The sequence below is a fragment of the Paramisgurnus dabryanus genome, chromosome 8 (assembly GCF_030506205.2).
Source record: "Paramisgurnus dabryanus chromosome 8, PD_genome_1.1, whole genome shotgun sequence".
Lineage (NCBI taxonomy): Eukaryota > Metazoa > Chordata > Actinopteri > Cypriniformes > Cobitidae > Paramisgurnus > Paramisgurnus dabryanus.
In genome coordinates, this window is record NC_133344.1 from 35,695,223 (window position 1) to 35,717,583 (window position 22,361).

The following is a 22,361-nucleotide window of genomic DNA, read 5'->3' on the forward strand; positions in this document are numbered from 1 at the left end:
AAGGCCTTGGGCAGGATTTCCATCCAATATGAATGTGTAACCCTAACTCATAAAAAACTGCTTTCCACAATTAAAATATATTGAGTTTGTCCAACTCAATTTAAAGTAGATGGCATTCTCAATTAAGTGTAGTTGCCTCAACTCAATTTAGTGTAGTTTGAATAACTCAAATTATTGTAGTTTCAATAACTCAATGTAGTGTAGTCTAAATAACTCAATTCAGTTATTTTATATAAAAGTTTTTATATCATACTAATTAGCATGAGCACATGTTAGCATGCTAATAATAATAACATACGATGCTTTGGATGAGCATTTGTGAGAAGAGACTGATCTCCAAACAGGCATTAACCCAGTTAGTGCTCATTGAGAGAAATACGTCACATCCACAACTTAACCACAAGCACCACTCTTCTGCACGATGGTAACCAAACAATTTGAAAAAATATAACACAAACGCTTCTAAATCAATAAGATAAACGAACATTAAACACTGTTAAGTCTTTCTCTTTACCTAAAAAAGCATAAAATAACACTTAATTTAAAAAAATGTCTTCAAAAGCAATTGCATGCAAAGCATGCTGGGAAATACAGACCCACCGCGCAGTTAGTAATGGCAACAAAAATCATTCAGGTTGTCCCAACATAAAATGATTAAGTGGACTGAACATGACAAAATTAGGTTGAGATAAAAAAAGGTATTCTTTTCCAGAACCCAAACTCAAACTAATTGTGTTAACACAATTCAAAAGAAATCAATAAATTATAGTACATATTCATTTTGTGTTAGACTGATTTAATATATATACTTATTGCTCTTAAAAGGTATTTTAAATTATTTGAACACGATTTTAATGTGTCATTTCTAAAAAGGGCTTGAATAATTTTTTTGAGTGTGTATTACACTGTTTTACATGTAACATGAAAGAATTCATGCAGAGCCTTTGCTAAACATGAGCTTTAAAAGACATTAATAGGATCCTCATTTTAAAAATGCTACATACAAATTGTCCTAAATTTGATCTTACGATCATTTCTCAAAAGCATGTGTGATTCATAAAACAAATGTACGCATAGAAAACACACATATGCCTCACTTTTAGATGTGAGATCAATAAATCGCAAATGAGCTTGGACTTGTGCACAGCTGAGCAGTTGCAGATTTCCGCCTTTAAACAACGCCTAATTAATGTCATTGACATATAAAACACCACTTGTCAATGTTTAAATCCTTTATGAGCCACAAGAATGGTTTATATTTCCAAAAACCTGCAGCAATTGGACAAGCAAAAATCCTCAGACCCTGACATGGCGATAAGAACTTTTCCACGTCAAAGACAGTTTTTATAAATATGGACTTTGCTGTGGATTTTTGGGTACGTACACTTTACAATCAAATCTGTGCATATGCACACTTTATAAATGCCCCAGGAGTTGTGGGAATTACTTTTGTATTGGATATATCTGCTTTTTAAGGTATTTTTAATCTCACCAACATATCTGATGGCCTGAGGGTGAGTAAATAACAGCACATTTTCATTTTCGGGTGAGCTGTCCCTTTAAGTTAACTGAGAAGGTAAAGCAGGGTTTAAGTTAACCGAGAAGGTGAGGAAAAGCTGTTAGTGGTTTTGGATAAAAGTGTTTTCCAAATGCAATGTAATTAACTGAGCAGAAGTGGTGGGGGTTAAGTTAACTGAGCAGGTAAGCAGGGGTTAAGTTTACTGAGCAGGCGCTTACTACCTCATCTTACCTGCTCAAATAAAACATGAAGGATCGCCTGCAAGAACTCAGACAGGTAAGTAAAATCCTAATACTCTCATTTAGCTTCTGTCCATTCTTTCAAGATGAATATTATTATTAACATCAGCTCATACCCGACGAGTGTCAGAACACACAACATGGGTTTTACTCAGATGAGTGTCTGATCATGTGTTTAACACATTATATATGTGTTACAACATTATAACACATCAAAATTCATCATTATGAACTGGATTTGTGTGTTAGAAGCTGATGTACAAAAGATATACGTTTTAGGCGTTTTATTTCGAAAAGTACTTAAAGTGAATTACTGACCTGACGCTTCTAGTATAAATAAAATAGTCATGACATATGAAAGATTTAATCCAAGCTACATGGTTGTGTAGTCAGAAGTTGATTTATATTTCATTTTCTCTCTGAATCCGAACTGTTGACTGATCTGAAAGCAGCACAGTACTTATAATCATTGACTAGTCTTGACCACTGAACAAACATGAGAGATTCTCTCTGTCTTGTTTCATCTATTGATTTATTCATGAAAACAGCTAAAATCTACTGTGTGTGTGCGTGGGTGTGCTGTGCTTGCATGTGTTTTAGGTTTAGAGAGACTCCCTACACACACACACACACAGCATCTTCCTCTTGTGCTAGAAAGTAAACACTGACCAGTATGGAAAAAGTAAACTAATGGCAGCAGTAGATGGACTTGTACTGTTGAATCACTGCACATCATCACTCCATCTTTTATACCTGTAAACATACAATGATCTATGGGTGACCATACATGCCATTCTTCCCGGACGCGTCCTGGCCAGGATTTCGGGTGCGTCTTCCGGAAGTCGTATTTGTCGACCGCATACATCAGGGTTGGGGAACCCTGGTCCTGGAGGGCCACTGTCCTGCAGAGTTTAGTTCCAACCCTAATTAAACACACCTGAAAAATCAAATTAAAGTTTTCAGGATTACTTGAAAATGAAATTCAGGTGTGTTTGAATAGGGTTGGAACTAAACTCTGCAGGACAGTGGCCCTCCAGGACCCAGGGTTCCCCACTCCTTGCATACATCATAGAGGATTATTATTATTATTATTACAAAAAAGCAACCGTTATATTTTAAGGTAAGAATGAAACTACAATTTTATGTTTTTAACTGAATGGCGTATGCGGTCAACAAATATGACGTCCGGAAGACACACCGAAATCCTGGCCAGGACGCGTCCGGGAAGATTGGAACGTATGGTCACCCTAAATCATCTGCGTTTCGTCTTGTCTGAGTGTTTGTTGTGACAAACGGCTCTGAAAAGTTAAAATCCTGACAGCTGCAGGCACAGCGCAGCCAGACCTAAAAGAGATAGAAGAGACAGAAGATGAAGATCAGTCTCACCTGTAGCTTCTTGTATGTGCTGTACTGTGTGCAGTTTCTGAATCACTGTCTCAGTACACTGATGTAATATAGAAATCTTTTGAACACACCTGCAGGGTTTTCACTTAATTTCCCCCAGTGTGATCAAGTGTGTAGGGTATGGATGGGCAACTTTGGTCCTGGAGGGCAGGTGTCCTGCAGAGTTTGGCTCCAACCATAATTAAACACACCTGAAGCAGCCAATTAAGATCTTACTAGGCATACTAGAAACGTTTAGGCAAGTGTGCTGAGGCAAGTTGGAGCTAAACTCTGCAGGACACCTGCCCTCCAGGACCAAAGTTGCCCATCCATACCCTACACACTTGATTACACTGGGGGAAATTCCAGTATTGTGTGCACTTGTGAATCGTAAGCAATGACATACATCTGACTGAATGAGATGGAGGGAAGTTAGCGAGAGAAGGGCATTAAACACAGGCCTTGGCTGAGCTTGATCGGTTTCCAGGTCACAGGCTTGAGGATGGGGGAGTAAGGAAACATCAGTTTGAGTATTGAGAAGAACCCTCAGATTCCACATCAGCATTGCCAATAATCCAACATTCCTTGTGCAGAACTAATGTATTATATTTCTCAGGGAAAAGCCCCAGAGGAGGAGGTTGAGGAGGTTGTTCATACTGAAACAGGCTTCATGGAGGACTTCTTTGAGCAGGTGAGATATAAACATATCGACTGTGTACAGTATTCTCTCTATTACTTTAACCCTTTTCACACACAGATTACGAAAAATACATGGAAATTGCGTCTGGTATTTGTCTGATTTTTGGTTCATTCCGGGTGTGCCTCATACATCTTGAAAAGTGAAGCCTCTGGCTCTTTGATCGCCCCCTGGTGGCTGGCTTTAGTACAAGTCATAAACCCCACCCTCTCAATTCAAACGAACAGGAAGGCGAGCTACAGGGCAAAGATGTTCTAGTCTGTATAAACAAAACTGCGACTGTCGTTTATATCAACCATCAGGGTGGTAGACGCTTCCATCGCAACTTGCCTGCCATCTCCTCCTGTGGAGTCAGAAGAACCTGAGGTCCCGTCGTGTCATCACCTCCCGGGTACGCTCAATCGTGCGGCCGATGAGCTGTCACTTGTAGTCTGATGTTCATACACTAATCTTATTTTGCATGTCCATAGCCATCCATAAAGTATACCAAATAGATGTTCAGATATTGAACCTGTTTTGCATGTCCACAGACATCCATACGGGGTCATAGTCTGACGTTCATACACTGAACCTGTATTGCACATCCACAGACATGCAAAAGGGGTGCAAGAGTGACATCCAGACACTGACCCTGTTTTGCATGTCCACAGACGTCTATAAAGGGTTGTAGTCTGACTTCATATGCTGAACCTGTACTGCACGTCCATAAAGGCCCACGTCGTGACGTCGTAGTGACTGACTGAAAGGGAACCAATCAGACTACACTGAACCTTTTTAGCACATCCACGGACATCCAAAAAAGGTGCAAGAGTGACGTCCAGTCACTGACCCTGTTTTGCATGTCCACAGATGTCCATAAGGGTTTGTAGTCTGACGTTCATACGCTGCACCTGTACTGCACATCCACGGACGCCCATTAGGTGAACCAAACAGACGTTCATACACTGAACCTTTTTAGCACATCCATGGACATCCAGAAGGGGTGCTAGAGCGAAGTCCAGACACTGACCCTTTATTGCACATCCAGCAGACGTTTAAAAGTGGGTCTGAACTAATGGACGTTATACAGACATGATCTGAACGTCTCACAGAAGTTCCATGTTTGGTGGGTAGCAGCAAGCCCTGGCATCAGCTGATTCGGAGACGGTTTGGAGTAGCATAAGTAGACCTGTTTGCCTTTCCAGAAACTTCTCATTGCCTCCTCTGGGTCTTTACAAATACGCATTCCCCCAGTGAGCCTTCTTGCACAGACAATGTGCAAAGTCAGGGAGAATGAGGGGCATGTCCTACTAGTTCCGCCGTATTGGCCCACCATGACTTGGCTCCTCGCGACAGCACCCCCCTGGCGGATTCCCCTGAGGAAGGACCTTCTCAGGGATGGGGCACAATATGGCACCCACATCCAGCATTCTCTGTCGACGATTTGTGCCTACAATTTGGGCCTGCTGACTACAGTGTAACACTGAGACCCCGGCCCAGCTACATGCCCAAGGTTCCCACCACACTTTTTAGAGATCAGGTGGTGAGCCTTCACATTTCTGATGCCAGCCTTTCATCAGCTGAATTCTTGAAAACCTATGAAAGGCTTGGCATTCAAATGAACAGGAGGGATTCCATGTGTCTATTATCCGTGAAGTAAAAACTAAGCCCACGTTTTTCCCTTAGCAGAGTTATCTCTGCAGTCTCTGTACCAGTTTAGTCTTATTAAAAAGCCACCCGAGACCTCAATATGCATTAAAACCCTATGTGATTATTCCATATTGTAAAATGCCACATCCCAGTGTGGCCTATAGTTACTGAGGAACAGTAGTGAGCGGCCTTCTCTGCATAAGGCCCTGTTCCGCCATACGTAAAATAAGGCTTATACAGGGCACTCGAAGGGGCAGGCTTCAGTGGCACTTTGGTAGTGATTCCTAATTCGTCGGTCACGTCGTAGTGACTGACTGAAAGGAAACGTCTCGCTTACAGATGTAACCCTTGTTCTCTGAATGTAGGGAACGGAGACATCACATCCCATTGCCATATGGTCACTCTACACTAGGATTGGCTCTTTAGCGAAAAACTGATGAATGCTGTTCACCTGCTGGCATTTACACCCACATGGCGGGGGGTGTAAACAACCCGCACCCGACCGATATTTTCAACTTACCCGCACACAACTCGGAATAAAATAAAAAAATATATTGTACCTGACCCGCTTCCTGGCCCGCATTTTAAAAAAAGTTAATTGACATCTTTATTTCAAACGACCCAACCGACCGCGACCCGAATATCATAAAAATCACTGCAGCAAATCCAATCGAAAGCAGATTTGTCTTTTTAAGCGAGTTCCCAATTCGTTGGTCACAATGTGACGTCACCGTTCCCTACCTTCAGAGAACTAGGGTTACATCCATAAGGAGACATTTTCTATTATTTCTTTTTCCATATTTTATATAATTTTATTGTCTTTTTATTTTATTTAGTTTGTTCCATAGTGTGTTTTCTATAAATGTTTTGGAACAATGCAAAACTGTAAAAAGCACTATAGAAAAAAATTGTAGATAAAAGAGAAAAGCTTGTTGATTTGTTTTCTCTTGCCTTGTGGATTTGTCTTTTTCTGTTGTTTTCTGATACTGTTGTCTTGTTTTCTTAATAAGTTGTTTCATGTAACGATGCTGAAGGTGTTGCTCATGTCTGCTCAGTTTTGTGTTATGTTTTTTAGGTGAAAGAGATTCAAGGATCCATCCACTCATTGGCTGAAAAAGTTGAAGAAGTAAAAAAAAATCACAGCACCATTCTGGCATCTTCAAACCCAGGTGAGAGTAAATATTACTAACATGTAAACTTTCTCCACAACATCAGTAAACTCAATACACATCAGACTATGTGAGCAGATTGGAACGGCAACTATTTCCCCTCCGTTCTTAATGCAGTTTATATTAACATCCGATCCAGGTTTTACATTTTTGTTCCTCACTCCCTGCTCACTTACTCCATATTTTCGCTCCTTATGCTTAGGTACATTCTTATTATTTTTTTAAAAATATCACAAACCTCTTTTCTAAGATTGTTTAATGTAAAATAATCAAAAATACCAATGGACTTTATTTGCAAGGTGATAATAATAAAGCCAATAAATTAGAGATGCACGGATCAGCTCTAACCTTACCCAAATCCACGTTTTAAAATAAATCTACACAAATCTACACTCAAACCTATGATTTGTTTTTAATATAAATCCTATCTGCAACAGACCCCACACTGAAGTATGCTGCTTTTAAGTAAATTTACTTAAAATTATTGTGGCTGTCACATATGATTCAGACCCATATCACATGCCGAGACAATGTAGTTGATATTCCCATCATTAAGATTTATTAAATCCACCCCCAATTAATCATAATGTTTTTTATTAGTTGGCCCACCCAACCCATGCATTATCCGCAGTGTCCGAGGATATAACTGCAATGCATGCATTTTCTACAGCATATTTAATATGCCACGTTTAAAAGAAAAGAAATTGTTGTTTGAAATAAATCAATTTCCAAACAAAAACATTTAATTCAAAATGAGGAGCTTGTGAAAAGAATGAGCTTGTGCTATTCCAACAACTGTGGAACACAGAAAGACTTTTTATAAGTATGTCTTTGTCTTATATTTTCCTATTTTTAACAGAAACAAAAGCTGAATTGGAGAAGCTAATGACAGATATCAAGAAGCTGGCTTATGAAGTGCACTCAAAATTAAACCGTGAGTCCCTCATCTAGAACACACTTCAAAATCTTGTTTCTACTTTTCACCCTGGTGTCATGCACAAGGAGCCACTTTTAGTGGAACCGTTGTCTTTTGGGCAACAGGCAGGTCAGCACTATTGTCCAAGCACGTTGGTCATTGGGTCTTACTCAGTTTTCAGAAAAACATTAGACGAAGTCTTCGACAGTATCATCAAAAAGCTTAACTCGAAAGAAATAGCTCAGCCTCATTTATCTCCACAAGCCAGAGGGGCCACAAGCATGGACATTGTCCAACCCAGGGTGCAGGTTATCTTTGTCGTCTTTAGAGCAAAGTTGCTTGAGTTCTTTCAGAGATTAAAAGTTCTTGCATAATTCCAGGTCGGGTTGGTCATACCCTTGTGCAGTTCATTCAGTTCCTTGACAATTTAGGAAAATACTGTGGACGACATGGTTTTAACGACTGAAAATGTATATCCAGGACAAAAGATCATAGAATTGTCTTTTTGGGAGGAATACACAGGACTGATACGGCTTGACCAACAATGATGTGTATGGAAATTAAAGTCAAGACCCAAAGATCATTTAGGATGAATAAGGACCAGAAATCCCAGATGCAATTAATAGAAGAAAAATTGTACTAAAGAGAATTATTTGCAGTCCATGATATTGGATAAAACATGAATGAGCTATCTTACTATGAATTAGGGGACAACGTAACGCTCAATATGGCTGCTCTGATAACAGAAATCTCAACTTCCAGTTAAAAGATCCAATCATCAATTGATAAAGACTGCAGATTCTCTAGGGGATGGCTCTATACTCACGTGAGGCAGTTGTCAACCCATGTGCATGCGCAGTAGCTAAAACACCTTTGATTAAACGTTTTTGATGAAAGATTATGAGGCCACATTAATTTTAAAAAAAAATGAATACAACAATATATCAAAACAAATTACAGTTTTTCGTTTTAATTTCATTGCAACTTTAAGGAAGTAGCAGAAAGTAAATAATTTTTTTTAGAAATATTCAGTGTAATATGTGCAATAAATTAATTATTTAATGTTTTTCTATGTTTTAAGTATGTCATGAAGAGTGTCTGTTTTGTTTTCTAGCTCATGTCCTAAGTAACACAACTGTTGTTGGCACAAAAGTAATGCAGCTCATTTTTATATTGTTAGTGAATGAATGACAATATAACTAAGTGACTGTTGTGTTTTTGCAGATATCAAGCAGACCGTAGAGCATGAGGAGACAGTGAATCTGAGAATACGCAAAAACCAGGTGAGATCACTCAGTGTACGACGACTTCACTAACTGTTGTGTGACAGAAATCTTTCCCTATCTACATCAGCAAAATATGTTGCGTTTTTTTTTCAGCACTCCATCCTGTCATGTAAATTTGTTGAAGTGATGTCAGATTATAATGCAATACAATCAGACTACAGGGAGCGCTGTAAAGGTCACATCCAGAGACAGCTGGAGATTAGTGAGTACTGTATACAGCCACATCCATAACAACTGACGAAGAGAGAGAGAGAGAGAGTAAATAAGTTCAGATGAAGATGTGATTGTTTCCTTGCAAATACTAAAAGGCACCACTATAGGCTTGCAGGCTGTGTGTTATTGCCCGATGTATGTACAGATTACATTAGGGTGCATCAAATTTGAATGGGAAATTTTAATTTCAAAATATCAATTTGGCTGGCATTGTATTTTGTTCCAATTAACATAAAAATGACTTTTGCAAAGTTTTGAGGAATTCCATTGAGATTTAGGGGTGCCACCCAACACATGAACTTTGGCGAAATTTCGAAAAATGTAAAAACTTTAGTATAATTGCCAAAAGGTTGATCTGGAAATGTTGAGTACAGTGAACTTTTATACAGTAACATTTTCTATAGGGTTATCAAAGTAAAATTTGTTTGTTTGCCCTTTGGGCAACTTGGGAATTTCTCAGAATTCAACTTCAACAATTCTCTATTCAATTGTCCTATAGACAAAATAAATGGAAGTCAATGGGACATGTTTAAGTGGCCTTACCCTGAATTTTGTGCAGCAGTGATGGATGTTGGACACACATGTTGGGGTGGTTTCCCGGACAGGGATTAGCTTAAACCAGGACTTAGTTTAATTAAGAAATATAACTATTTTTAACAAACATGCCTTACTAAAAACATTACTTGTGTGCATTTTGAGGCAAAACAAAGGGCACAGATGTATTTTAAAATATGTCAGTGCAAGTTGTTTTCAGTTTGGACAGCTAAATAGGATTAAAAGTGGTTCTTAGCTCATAATCGTAGGGGAACCATTTTTAGTATATAGTGCTATTAAGTGCCATACGGGGGTCATATAGCACCACATATGGTTCTGTATAGCACAATATGGTTCTATACAGGTGCTACATAGGTGTTATATGGCACTTAAAATGGTTCCCCTATGATAACGAGCCAAGACAGTTTGTTTTTAGAGTGATAGTGGCTAACTTACTGGCAACTAACAAGGCCTAATGGTAAGAGCTGGAAGCTGAACTCTGAGCCTAGCCAGTGCCTCTCTCTCCAGATATGTCTCCCCACCTGCCACCCAAGAGTAACGCCATTTTTGTTTGCAGCGGCAAAGGTTTGGCTGTTGGTTGCATTCACGTTAAACTGCCTACACTGTCAGAAAAAAAAGTACAAAGTTGTTCCTTTTTCTGTCGCTGGGGTGGTACCCTAAAAGTTACCTTTTTGTACCTTTATGAGTATAAAACACATTGAAATATTGTACCTTATGGGGTACAATATTATACCCTAAGGACCTTTTTTGTACCTTAAGGAACAATTTTGTACCAGTTAAATTTTAGGGGTACAAAACAGTTAACTGTACCTTTAAATGTACAAAATAGATCCTTATGGAACAGTAATGTACCCCAAAAGGTACAACATTGTACTTTGTTTATATACCAGTATAGGTACAAAACAGTACCTTGGGGGTACCACCCCAGCGACAAAAAAGGTACAGTTTTGTACCTTTTTTTCTGACAGTGTACAGCACTTTTTGCAGGTGCTGCTCCTTCCTTGCCACTGTGAAGAAGTCTGACATGAGCTTGACGCCGCGCTCACCATAGTCATTGACGACGTTTATTGCATGTGCATTGACCTCACTTTTTTTGAATGCAGCATTGGTCACCCACACTGTAAAAATTTGCTGTAATTATGCAGCTGGTTGCCAGTAACTTACTGTAGAAGACAGAGACTGATAATGTTTCATGTTCATTTAACTTTGAACAAACTGTTGCCAGTAAATAACATGAATGTAAAATCTACAGTAAGTTACTGGCAGCTAGTTGCCACTAATACCCAGTAATACTGTAATTTCTACAGAAATTTTTTATAGTGCATCCATCGTGCCTCTCGGTCATTGGAAGGTCATTGTAGTCTGCTCTTCACTATCTGTATTCAGAAACACAAGACACACAGATGCACAAAAACCCATGGTAGTCAACTCGCTTGTGGTCAGTGACTTCTTTTGCGCACCTGACAAGTTCAACACGTAAATTGCCCAGGAGTGGTTGCTCGGTGTTGCCGGAAATGTAGCGGGACCATTGGCTGCTGGATTCTTGTGGTAACAGGTTTCATTTTTCTCTCAGAGTTTTGAACAAGGTAACCTTGATGACTCCTGATGACTTGTGAAAACCTGGTTCAGGAGAACCTCACCAAAGTGGTTCCGACACCCAGACCAAAGCAGTGGTCGGCCCAGTGAGAGCTGTATGGCAATGCAGGCTGCTGTGAGATGGCCGGTGTTTGACGCAGTGGTGTCAAATGCCATGTTGACAACCTGTGTAGCACAGCACCAGTCCCGCAGCAACTTGCATGTCAACCAGGCAATGATCACTCCACATGCCTCATTGGTTTGCAGTTTCAGCCACTCTGCATTTCCAACCACCACTGTAAGATGATACAACTGGTATAATAGTATGTAATAATACATACCCAACACAGAAAGATCACCTCAAACAGAAAGATCAGGGGCCCGTTCTTCGTACGTCGCTTAATACATCCGAGATCAAATGAGACATCCGAGAAGTTTAGATCTGGCTAATTATAATCTCGCTTATTTGGTTCTTTGAACACCACTGCTGTTGATGATTATTATGGCAGGATTGAATTATCTGAGATCACTGCGCGTTCGTGCACTGCAAGAAAAGTCAATACATATCGATAGTAGAAACACTGATCAGCCACGCTGTGATTGGCCAGTTGTTACAATGGCCAAGAACACGCCCATTTTTAACCCCTGCAGTCTGAGAGCTATTGATGGAAGGTTGTGAACGTTTTATGTGACTGAATTTAAAAACCCAGTTAAAGCTACTTTAGTACATAAATCACCATAAATAATTCAAAATTTTCTGTAAAAATATAATCTTGATATCTTTGCTATGCTTGTCAAAGATTGAAATTAATGATTGTAATTAAAATTTGATGCTCCTAAAGTACTTTAAGTCTCTTTTAAAAACAGTTAAATGCTATTTTGTCTGTTTGTAACAGCAACTTAAAAAGCAGAATAAAAAAACACAGGTGGTGGCCCTCCATCTTCATGTGATGTGCTGGCAGGAGTGATGTCTCTAAACTGGCTGATTGTACAGATAATCTCTGGAGCAGTTGCTCTTTCTTAAACCGACAGCCAATGCAACAATTTAATTCCTGATAAATAAAATTTTAATTGTAGTGTATTATAAGATAGTGTTTTCCTCTCTTTTGTGCAGTTGTAGATAATACACCAACACTTTTAGCAGTTTCCAATAATGTGGTAAATAAAGTATGATGTGCAGTAAGGGAATGGTAATGTTATTCTACATCAAAAGATTATAAAATACAACCGTTTCTGATAGCAATGCACATGACAGTAAAGAAATCCTCTCAGATGGTAGTCCTTTAGAGAAACTATATGCAAGTGGTTAAATAAGTTTACTTCAATTGCATTATTCTTAACTGATTTCTGACTATATTAGCAGTATTCCACGTTAACCGAAAGTCCTGCATCTGCTGAGTCTGCACAGAAAAGTGTAGTAAAGAAGATAAAGATATGTGAAAATATGTGCAAAAAACTTATTTGGTTATTTTGGTCATTTTTGTCACAGAACAGGGACAGGGTAACATATTTGTAGACAACGTTTTAAAGATAGAACAGATAAATTACTAAACGAAAACCCTTTTTATGCATGACATTGTAAGCTACTTGACAATCTAAAGACAAAACTAAAATAGGAGATTAGTTTATTCAAATGAAAATTATTTCACACTGAGTAATAGTCTTTATTGTACATAACATCTATTAGTGCTGGGTATGATTAATTGCTGTTTTTATTAAGGAAAATTCAAACAAATTTAAAATGAATGTGATCAGCATGTCATTCGTTTAAGAATAATAATCAAACACCTGTTACACAAAAACAAGTCGCACAAGTACAGGAAAATATATTTGTTATATTATATATTTTTTAAATAACATCGCTAAAAGATTTAATTAATATATTCTTTTTTTATTACGTGTTGAATTTGAAAAGCTCTTTATATTAATCATGCATCTTACGCAGATTGCGCTCGTATAATGAAGAATACGCGACTGCGTCAGACTTTCCGTATCACATCCGCTTAAAAAGGTACAAACTAATCTTGTTTACATGAAATAAGCCTGCTCCCGAGCAGGTTTGAGCTTAGGGACCTGTTGCTATGACACCAAGTTTAGAATGAGCTTCGAAGAACCAAATAATCCAAGATCATGCCAAATCATCAACAATCAAATCCAGCTAACTGAGTTAGCGACGTACGAAGAACGGGCCCCAGCTCAGTTTTCTTGAGCTGTAGTATTGTTTACCTCAGATCTCCATGGCGGCCATGGAGCACTGTTAACCTCTTTGTCCAACAAAAACAGATCTGCGGTGGCACCTCTAAATCATCATGTACTGGAAAAATATTTTGCATGTGTTGTTTATACATATATTGGAACACTTTTAGCACCCAGCCATATCAAAATTCAAGAAATGTGTTTTTTGATGCACCCTAATATATATATATATATATATATATATATATATATATATATATATATATATATATATATATATATATATATATATATATATATATCGAACGGCTTGGGGGTGAGTAAATCATGGATTTAATATCATTTTTGGCCGAACTATTCATTTAATTTCTTTGAGATTTCTCTGGGTATAGTAAAAGTCATTGAAATATTCCAAACAAATTGTTTGAGGTCATATAAAAGTCATTGAAATATTCCAAACAAATTGTTTGAGGTCATTTGAGTAACACAAAATGATATTCAATAATCTTTCCCTTTGCAGAAGCTCTGAAATCTCTGAAATGTTAGACAGTAAAATCATTGTTAATATTGGTCCTCATGTGTTCCTATAAAAATAACTGTGCTGTTTCTAGTGGTGGCTTTTTACACAGCCGTTCAGTCACAAACAGATGCAATTATCTGACAAATACATGTGCAAATGAAGTTTACCTACCATCTCTATGTAACTGACTTCACATGACTGGAACCCATTTGCTCGGTTTCAAAGATAAGGTTAAGGCTAGTCCCAGACTAAAATGAATGTTTGAGTGTTTGTTGTTGTAACACTGTAACACTGTACAAAGAAGAATAACTTAATTTGTACTCAAGAGTTCACAGGTGAATTAGGTTCGACTCAAGGAGGATAGAATGACACTGAGCCAAATTATAAATGAAATTTAACAGCCGGCATTTTAATTGAAAATTCAGAATAAAACTTTAGAAATAACTATTCCCACAATTTAAACAGATACTCTTAATACCATAATTAAGAGTGGGAGAAAGTGCTTGATATTGAGCTCAAAATAGAATAAAGAGGAAATAAAAATAAAATTAAATGTGCCAAAGTCTCTTGTATCCTGTGTATATATACGGTCCTCAGATATCCATGTGTGTAAATATAGTTCTCAATGTGAATGTGTGTAAAGGCCTTTTTGTAAATATGTTCTACCCGGGTAGTGTGTACAAAGTGTGTGAGATCACAGCTTAGCTGTTATATCCAGTAAATCCACAAGGAGGCGTGGGTTCACTCCACGTGTGTAGATCAAAAAGGGCTCTGGCTCGCCAATCAAAAGTAGGTCACGATGCAGAATCAAAATCCACTCATAAAACCCAATCTGCACAAAATAATGCAGATAACATTAAGCAGATCTCTTCATTTTAACATTTAAACACATATATTGACCTTAAGCAACATGAAATGCTCACCAGTACAAATATAAACGCAATGTATGACAATGTGAACACTTAAAACAGCTAAAAGTATACAAATATGTGACAATATTGTTATATAACAACTTACTTTCTCTCATTTCCATGTATATACTCATAAATGATGAAATCATTTAACCAACACAGCCTTATTAGATTCGTTCACAAATTTAACTCTCTTAATATACATAAAAAATGCTCCTCAAACTTCATAGGTAACTCTAATTGGGTTTTAAAACACATATAGAGAAGGATTGATATTAGATTAACTAAAATAGTTAATAAACAACAAACTCACCAGAGTTCTCATAAAGAAACACGGAAAATCAACCGAAAAAATCAAATCTTTCATCAGATCTGGGATGCATTTCCAACCTGAATGATTTATAACATCATTAAGTAGAGAATTAACACATTTTAACATAAAAAATATCAAGATTAAATGATTTTTTCTGGAACATCACTCCGACCTCATGGATGCATGTCCAGCTGGCTTCTTCATCTGAACTAAACACAGCCAGTTCACTCAATACACTTAAGTCAACTGCCCTCTAATGGGCGGGAATGGTACTGCACCAATTACATGAGTCTCTTTGAAAATGTACAAATAAAAAATGTTTCAAAATTAAATTACACATGAAAGTAGTGTTCAATTTAAAGGGGTTATATTGTCTTAAAGAAACACGCCCAGATTTTGGGAATTTAGCTTATTTACCGTATCCCCCAGAGTTAGATAAGTCCATACATCTCTTTCTCATCTCCGTGCGTGATGTAACTCTGTCTGACGCAGCCCCCGCTAGCTTAGCTTAGCACAAAGACTGGAAGTGAATGGCTTTAGCTAGCATACTGCTCCCAATAATTGACAAAATAACGCAAACATTTTCCTATTTAACACTAGAACAGCCATGACGGTCAAAATGACCGTTTTGAAATGTATATTTACAATAACTTTGTTAATTAAAAAAATACAATCTTGCTGGTTTGTGACTTTTCCTAAAAGTGTTTGTATTTTTACTTACAATAGATTTTATATAAATTACACAAAAGGCAAAGAAAATTTGACCATTTCTACCTATTTCAGCCATAGCGGTCATATTGACCGCTCTAAATTTCGCGCAATTCTATTGTCCTTTCCTGCGGTTTATTTTCTCTGTCAGCGTCTCCAGTACTATTAGCATATGCTTGTTTGCTTACAAATGCAAATTATTGGAATACAAATTATTATTGCCTTTTAAAAAATAGGTTTATAAAGAGTTTATAGGGAGCGTTTTAGAAATGTGATACAAAAAATAACATGAAGAGAAATATGACTGCTGTGACAGCGACCTTTCCTGGGTGCAAGACAACAGTTCATCCTCATCAAAGAATGAGTCAGAGTCCTTACCGAGTAAAAAGATGCGGCTACCTTCATCAGAGATTAGGGATCCAGATGTTTCATTCACATCTGACAAGCTTGCGGCTGCCCTGCTCTCCGCTATGCACCGCTGTCCTGTCGAGTGCTGCTCTGCGCAAGTTATATTCACTAGTTCTGCTGGTCATTTATTATTATTAGAATATTACTATTATTATTATTATTAGGACCATCTTTCAGTCAACTGAACGTCCAGGGAGAAGGCAGAGCCTTGTCCTGACTGAAGCTGCTGGCCCCACCGTGCACACGAAGCGTAACATCGAAGATGCGCTCACGGCCTTTCTGTGTTTGTTTGACGATGCCACAAACCCTTGTGCGGAAATTGTGCGAGGAGAACAAAAGTGACTTGTGTTGACTGTGAAGCTTAAATAGCCGAGCACGGTATTGATCTGTTTATTTAATATAAAATTTGTAGCCTAATTGTTTTATGGTTCTAAACTTCGTTCGTGGCTCTTTTTGTTTACTTTATAGCAGCTTGTTTTCAGCCTTTCCGTTTATGTTCTGTGTTATAAGTGTTAAAACACATTTTTTCATAGTCAAATTGATCCTTTAATTTGTTATTTTGTTGTTCCGAGTTATGTTTAATAAATACAGAGAAATACTGAATATAGCGTATGCAATAATTACATTTTACTTTATGAGATGGTGTGAATATTTATAAATGTATAATTATCTTTTTAACTAAATAAAAAATGTAGATGTTGGGGTTATTTGGTTTTTTAAAATATATCCTCACACAATTAATACATTAATCTCTCATTTGGGGAATTTATCATTAGAGATAATAGAGTTTATAATCTAGCGGTCAGAATGACGTCACAACACATAAATAGGAAGATGTTCGTGTTATTTTGTCACTTATTGGGAGCAGTATGCTAGCTGAAGCCATTCACTTCCAGGCTTTGTGCTAAGCTATAGTGGGGGCTGCGTCAGACAGAGTTACAGCACGCACGGAGATGAGAAAGATATGTATGGACTTATCTAACTCTGGGTGATACGGTGAATAAGCTAAATTCCCAAAATCTGGGCGTGTTCCTTTAACTGAAAATAACTTGCCCTGCATATCTTAAAATATGTCAGTGTCATAATTTCGTCTCAAGATACACACCAGTAATGTTTTATAAAAGTGACTTAAATATTTTAATTTAACTAAAAAAATAGTCCTGGCTAAAGCTAAACCTTAAACCTGTGAAACTGGTACATTATGTCCTATAAAACCAGCAAGCTGCTGATAGCATGTTTATGTCTGTGTGTGTACAGCAGGAATAAATACAACAGATGTTGATTTGGAGAGCATGTTGGAATCTGGCAGTCCATCTGTCTTTACATCAGGGGTGAGTGGAAGTGTGCAGCATCTTTCACACATGACAATAATGTCGTCTCTTAATCTCAGGGATTGTCATGATGTCTTTTGCTTTCTTCTCATGGTAGTTTTTTAAATAATTTGACCCATATGTATGTAGTCTACAATTTTTAGGCCATTTTTGTGTTTTTTTTTTTATTGTTAATGCTCTTAACAGTTCTGAGATGTAACTAGCAATATACTGTATCTCCCTATGGCAGGGTTAGGCAAGATCACACCTAGGGCTGTGCAAAAAATCACCTGCGATTCTCATGCGTGTTTCATCAGTAAAGCCATCAGCTGCTTTCAGATGGAGGGGCATTTACCACACAGATAGATTTTCCATCTGGTTTTTTGAATGGCTATATGTACTATGACATCACTACAGGCGAGAACCCTAACAAATACCCAAATCGCATAGCCGGTTTATTGATTTGCATGTAAACGCTTATTATTGCTTATTCTGTGCAAGTAAATGCACTCAGTGACAAATGAATTAAGTTTACTTCTGTTGGATTAATTGAAATTCTGGTTGCACTTGGATCCTGGGTCTTTTCATTATTCATGGCACCTTTCATTTGTGGTGATGTTGAAAATTGCAGTGCATGACAGCAGTGAAATGATCCCAGATATGTAAACTGAAAATGTGCTCTTTACATGATGTTTTATATAGAAGTAATATACAGTGCATGCATTCCTTGGGATCGATCCCAAGTTATCTACGCTGTTACCAATTGAGCTCCAGGAACCACTTTTTAAACTACTAAAACACAAACATCACAAGTTTACTGTTTAAAGAGTAACTAAACCCTAAACCAACTTTTTTTAGTTAATGATCTGTAAGAATGATGCTTTATTAGTGCTGTTCATCGATTTTAGTAATTTTTTTGACATTTGGATATAAAGTGTTTCAATACTACAATATATGGTGTAAAAACGTCTGAGTGCTGCCCTCTTCAGGTTGAACGGTGGCTACTGCAGTTGAATTTTCCTATTGGATGTTGGGTCCAAAAAATGACTCGTGACGTAAGCAGGTTCAAGCTCACCACGCCCTTGTTACGATCTCACCACACACTTGATACGAGCTTAGTTCGTCCCCTCTATCTTCGTTGGGATCTTCCCACTTTTCTTGCATTTTTCAAATATTGCCAGTGGGTGGAGTCAGGCTCTGACCAGGGGTTTAGTTACGCTTTAAATAATTACAGTATTTTTTACATGAATGTTGTAGAAATGTACAATGTACAAATCTACAGGATATTTCTAACAATTTTTACAGTAATGTTTACAGTAGTTTTTGAATGAAGTTCCCTTTGCATAAACTTCAGTGCTTTACATTTCCCTGCAGATAATCACAGAGTCCAGCATCACTGAACAGGCCATGAAGGAGATTGAGCTCCAACATAGTGAAATCATCAGTCTGGAGAAGAGTCTCCATGAGCTGCATGAGATGTTCATGCAGATGGCCATGCTGATAGAAAGCCAGGTCAGAGAACATGACTGCTCACTATTTCATGCCTTTAAAGCAACACCAAAGAGTTTTTTTTACCTTAAAATAACGCTTCCAAAACAGTTTCAGTCATTCATCCACTCAAAACAGGATGAACAGCACTTTCACATTCGCTTTGCAGCCCTCTCGGCCAAAACCGCACTAAAGAAGTTTCCAAACGTCGGGTAGCGGTCCTGTAGTCCGAGTGAATACTACAAAAACTTGCTTTACGGCAGACCTACAATCCAATCAGAGCCAGCTATGCCTCAGTATTTATGACAGTGGGTAATGGACAATTACGCTTTTAACCTGTAGGGGGAGCAAAGAGCCAAAACTCTTTGGTGATGCTTTAAATGAAATCTTTTATTTTTCTCAGATTTGTGGGTTATTCAGATAACGCAATTGCACTTACACAGATGAGGGCTGTATCGTTGCGTTACAGTGTTCTGGTAGTCCCATTGCTAGAGGATTGGGTTAGCAGTGCAAAAGATCATGGGTTTGATCGCCAATGACCATACTGATTAAATTGTATACCTTAAATGCACTGCAAGTCACTTTCGATAAAAGTGTTTGCAAAAAACATAAGTGTAAATACCATGAGCACATTTAAATCATGCTAAATGTCAAGATAAAAAGCATCTATTATGCTCATAAAACTTTTTTAATTTTATTATTGTGGTGTGCTGGAGTACATGAATGTGTTAAAGTAAAAAAACAGAGCATCTCAAGGTTTCTAAAGGATCCTGATTAATAGAAATAGGTTGTTTAATTTTTACTGGATGTACTGTTATATCAGCGCTGACCTATGTGCCAACTGTTTTGGACTAAACAAGAATCCAGCAAATAACTAACGCATTACAGTGGCAGTGCTGCCAGATCGCTGGTTTAGTATGACTTTTTGTTTCATTCTTGCAGGGAAAGTTGATGAATAATATAGAGATAAGTGTGAGCTGTGCACAGGATTATGTGGAGAAGGCCAAAGAAACAACCAAGGCAGCTATTAAAGTTCAGAAAACAAACAGGACGGTGAGATACAGCACAGTCAATCCATTAAACTTCTTTAAAATCATCTTGTGTCTGTTTTCTGCTGCTTTCCATCTAATGTGAGAGATGAGTATGTGGAGCATTCAGAAGGTTGTAAAGTACACTGTAAAAAGATTCCGTAGAATTTACAGTATTACTGGCAGCTGGATGCCAGTAACTTACTGTAGATTTAAATTTATGTTAATTACCTGCAACAGTTTGTTCAAAGTTAAATGAAAATTAAACATTAGCAAGTCTGTATCTTTACAGAATAAAACTAAAATAACAGCCTCAAGCAAACCATTCTGGGAAACAAAATCTGAAAGAAAAACCCAGAAAAAGGTTGATGAGGATTTTTGGTTCCCAGAATGCTTTGCATGAGGCTGTTATTTTATATTTTTATTCTGTAAGACAAAGACTTGTTAATGTTTAATGTTCATTTAACTTTGAACAAACTGTTGTCAGTAAATAACATAAATTTAAATTTACAGTAAGTTACTGGCATCCAGCTGCCAGTAATAATGTAATTTCTACGGAATCTTTTTACAGTGTACCTGTGTATAGGTTGAAGGGTTTAGCGGCCCCTTTCACACAAAGACTACGAAAATAAACTAAAAATGTGTCCAGGATTTGTCCGGGGATCGTTTGATTTTGTAGGCCTACACATAAGGCAGTATTGTAAGGTTTGTCATTTATAAATTATAAAGATTAGAAAATGGATATTGTGAATGAAATTGATTTCTGTATTTCCCCACAGAAGTTGATCCTGATAGGGGGCTGTGTGGCTCTTTGTCTACTCATTGTCATCATTGCACTAGCCGTTGGATTGAGCTAAGATATTGCCCTGAGCCATTTCAACCTACTGTGATCCACAGAGGATGCCAAGAGGAACAATTTAGATTCTTATATTATATCTGTGTACATCTTTGCCATATTTATGAGACAGCATATAGATTTTGTTAAAAAATCAACATAATTGCAAACATAAGGGTTCCATATAAATGTAATAACATTCATCTGACCTATATGATCTGTATTGTTATGTGAAAAAGCATATAAACTTTCAATATAAACTTTACTTTTTGTTTTATTTGTCATGTGTTTTATTGTATTTAATTTAAATTTACTTCTATAGCATCACAAATACCTATCGTTACATCTGAGAGCTTGTGCTTATCTTGTGGCTTTAAGAAAAGACAATTGCAGCATATCAACCAAACAAATATAATAAAATACAAATCCAAAAGTGAGTGAACAATATCTTTCATTGGAGCATCTTCTGGGATATTTAAACAGAAACTTTTTTTAAACAGAAATGCGTTGAACACCCTGTTGTGATGACGTAAGAGTTGCAACTACAGTAGCTGAGAGGCCATTCGTTATTCGTTATTTTTAAATGTTTTCGGAGCCTGATGAAATCTTTTTCAATATGTGTTTAACACTGTAAAATGTGCTCAATGTTACAGTCACTGCCAATGCTGTCCAGAATAAAAACACTCCAACTTGGAACCATAGTGCGAGCTGTCTCTTTACAGTAGTACCGCATGGTTTATTTACATGTTTCTGCCGATTGGACTGCAGTTCTGACACACCCACCAAACAAGAGAAAACGTATCTCAAACCCTGTTGCACACCAGTACACACCGTTTCCAGGAAACAAGTTGTTCAACCCGAAAACCGTAGCAAAACGTTACGTGCACCGGTTTGAACTTGAACGTGCCCCAGGTAAATTCAATTAACTCATTTGTGGGCTAAGATTGTGCATAAACATAATTTTTTTACGGAATTACAGAAAATGCGTCTGGGTATCGTTTGATTTTTGGTTCATTTACACTGCCGATGATTTTCCTGAATCTGTGTGGGCATTCACAGTCCTGCACTTGGTTGTTTTTTTTACAAAGCATCTGAAGTTTGCCAATTATCCGTGATTTCTCTCATGCAAGTTTTGTTTATGACAAGATCATAAGGAGCATGTGATGTGCTATACTGTCATGCTAGTAAATGATCTCCCCTTCAGTACTATACCTGCTTTCCTCATACGCATTGATTTTGTACAAATTCATCGATTTGTAAAGCTCCATGTCCCTCATTGGCCAGTTAATCTGTATGTTGTGATTGGCCTGAATACCTCTGACATCAGCCGGAAATGTGACGCTCCTTACCATGTTTGAAAGATTCGCTCACAATGTAATGCTAACAGGAGTTAACTTACAGGCTGAGCCTGAAGCAATAGGAATTATGTTTATGTCCATTTTTTTACATCACCAATCCCAGGA

The 22,361-nt window shown here is 37.6% G+C and overlaps 1 protein-coding gene and 1 long non-coding RNA gene across 4 annotated transcripts; one reads left to right on the plus strand and one right to left on the minus strand.

The window, feature by feature from the left end:
• The first annotated feature begins 1,621 nt into the window (after positions 1–1,621).
• On the plus strand, positions 1,622–21,151 carry stx1a (syntaxin 1A (brain)). 3 transcript variants are annotated; one of them, XM_065281682.2, is made up of 10 exons: positions 1,622–1,795; positions 3,758–3,832; positions 6,543–6,636; positions 7,496–7,570; positions 8,777–8,835; positions 8,932–9,040; positions 17,498–17,568; positions 18,922–19,059; positions 19,978–20,088; positions 20,843–21,151. In XM_065281682.2, the coding sequence occupies exons 1-10, from the start codon at positions 1,766–1,768 to the stop codon at positions 20,918–20,920; spliced, it is 840 nt and encodes a 279-aa protein (XP_065137754.1). In that variant the 5' UTR covers positions 1,622–1,765; the 3' UTR covers positions 20,921–21,151. The 3 variants fall into 3 exon arrangements, with proteins under 3 accessions (XP_065137754.1, XP_065137753.1, XP_073671728.1); XM_065281681.2 differs by having other exon boundaries at positions 17,495–17,568; positions 20,843–21,150; XM_073815627.1 differs by lacking the exon at positions 3,758–3,832 and having other exon boundaries at positions 17,495–17,568.
• LOC135771440 (uncharacterized) lies at positions 14,475–15,467 on the minus strand. Its single transcript, XR_012337225.1, has 3 exons — positions 15,294–15,467; positions 15,122–15,198; positions 14,475–14,729 (listed from the first exon to the last, which is right to left on the minus strand). It is a non-coding gene; the product is annotated as an uncharacterized lncRNA (long non-coding RNA).
• Positions 21,152–22,361: the final 1,210 nt, after the last annotated feature.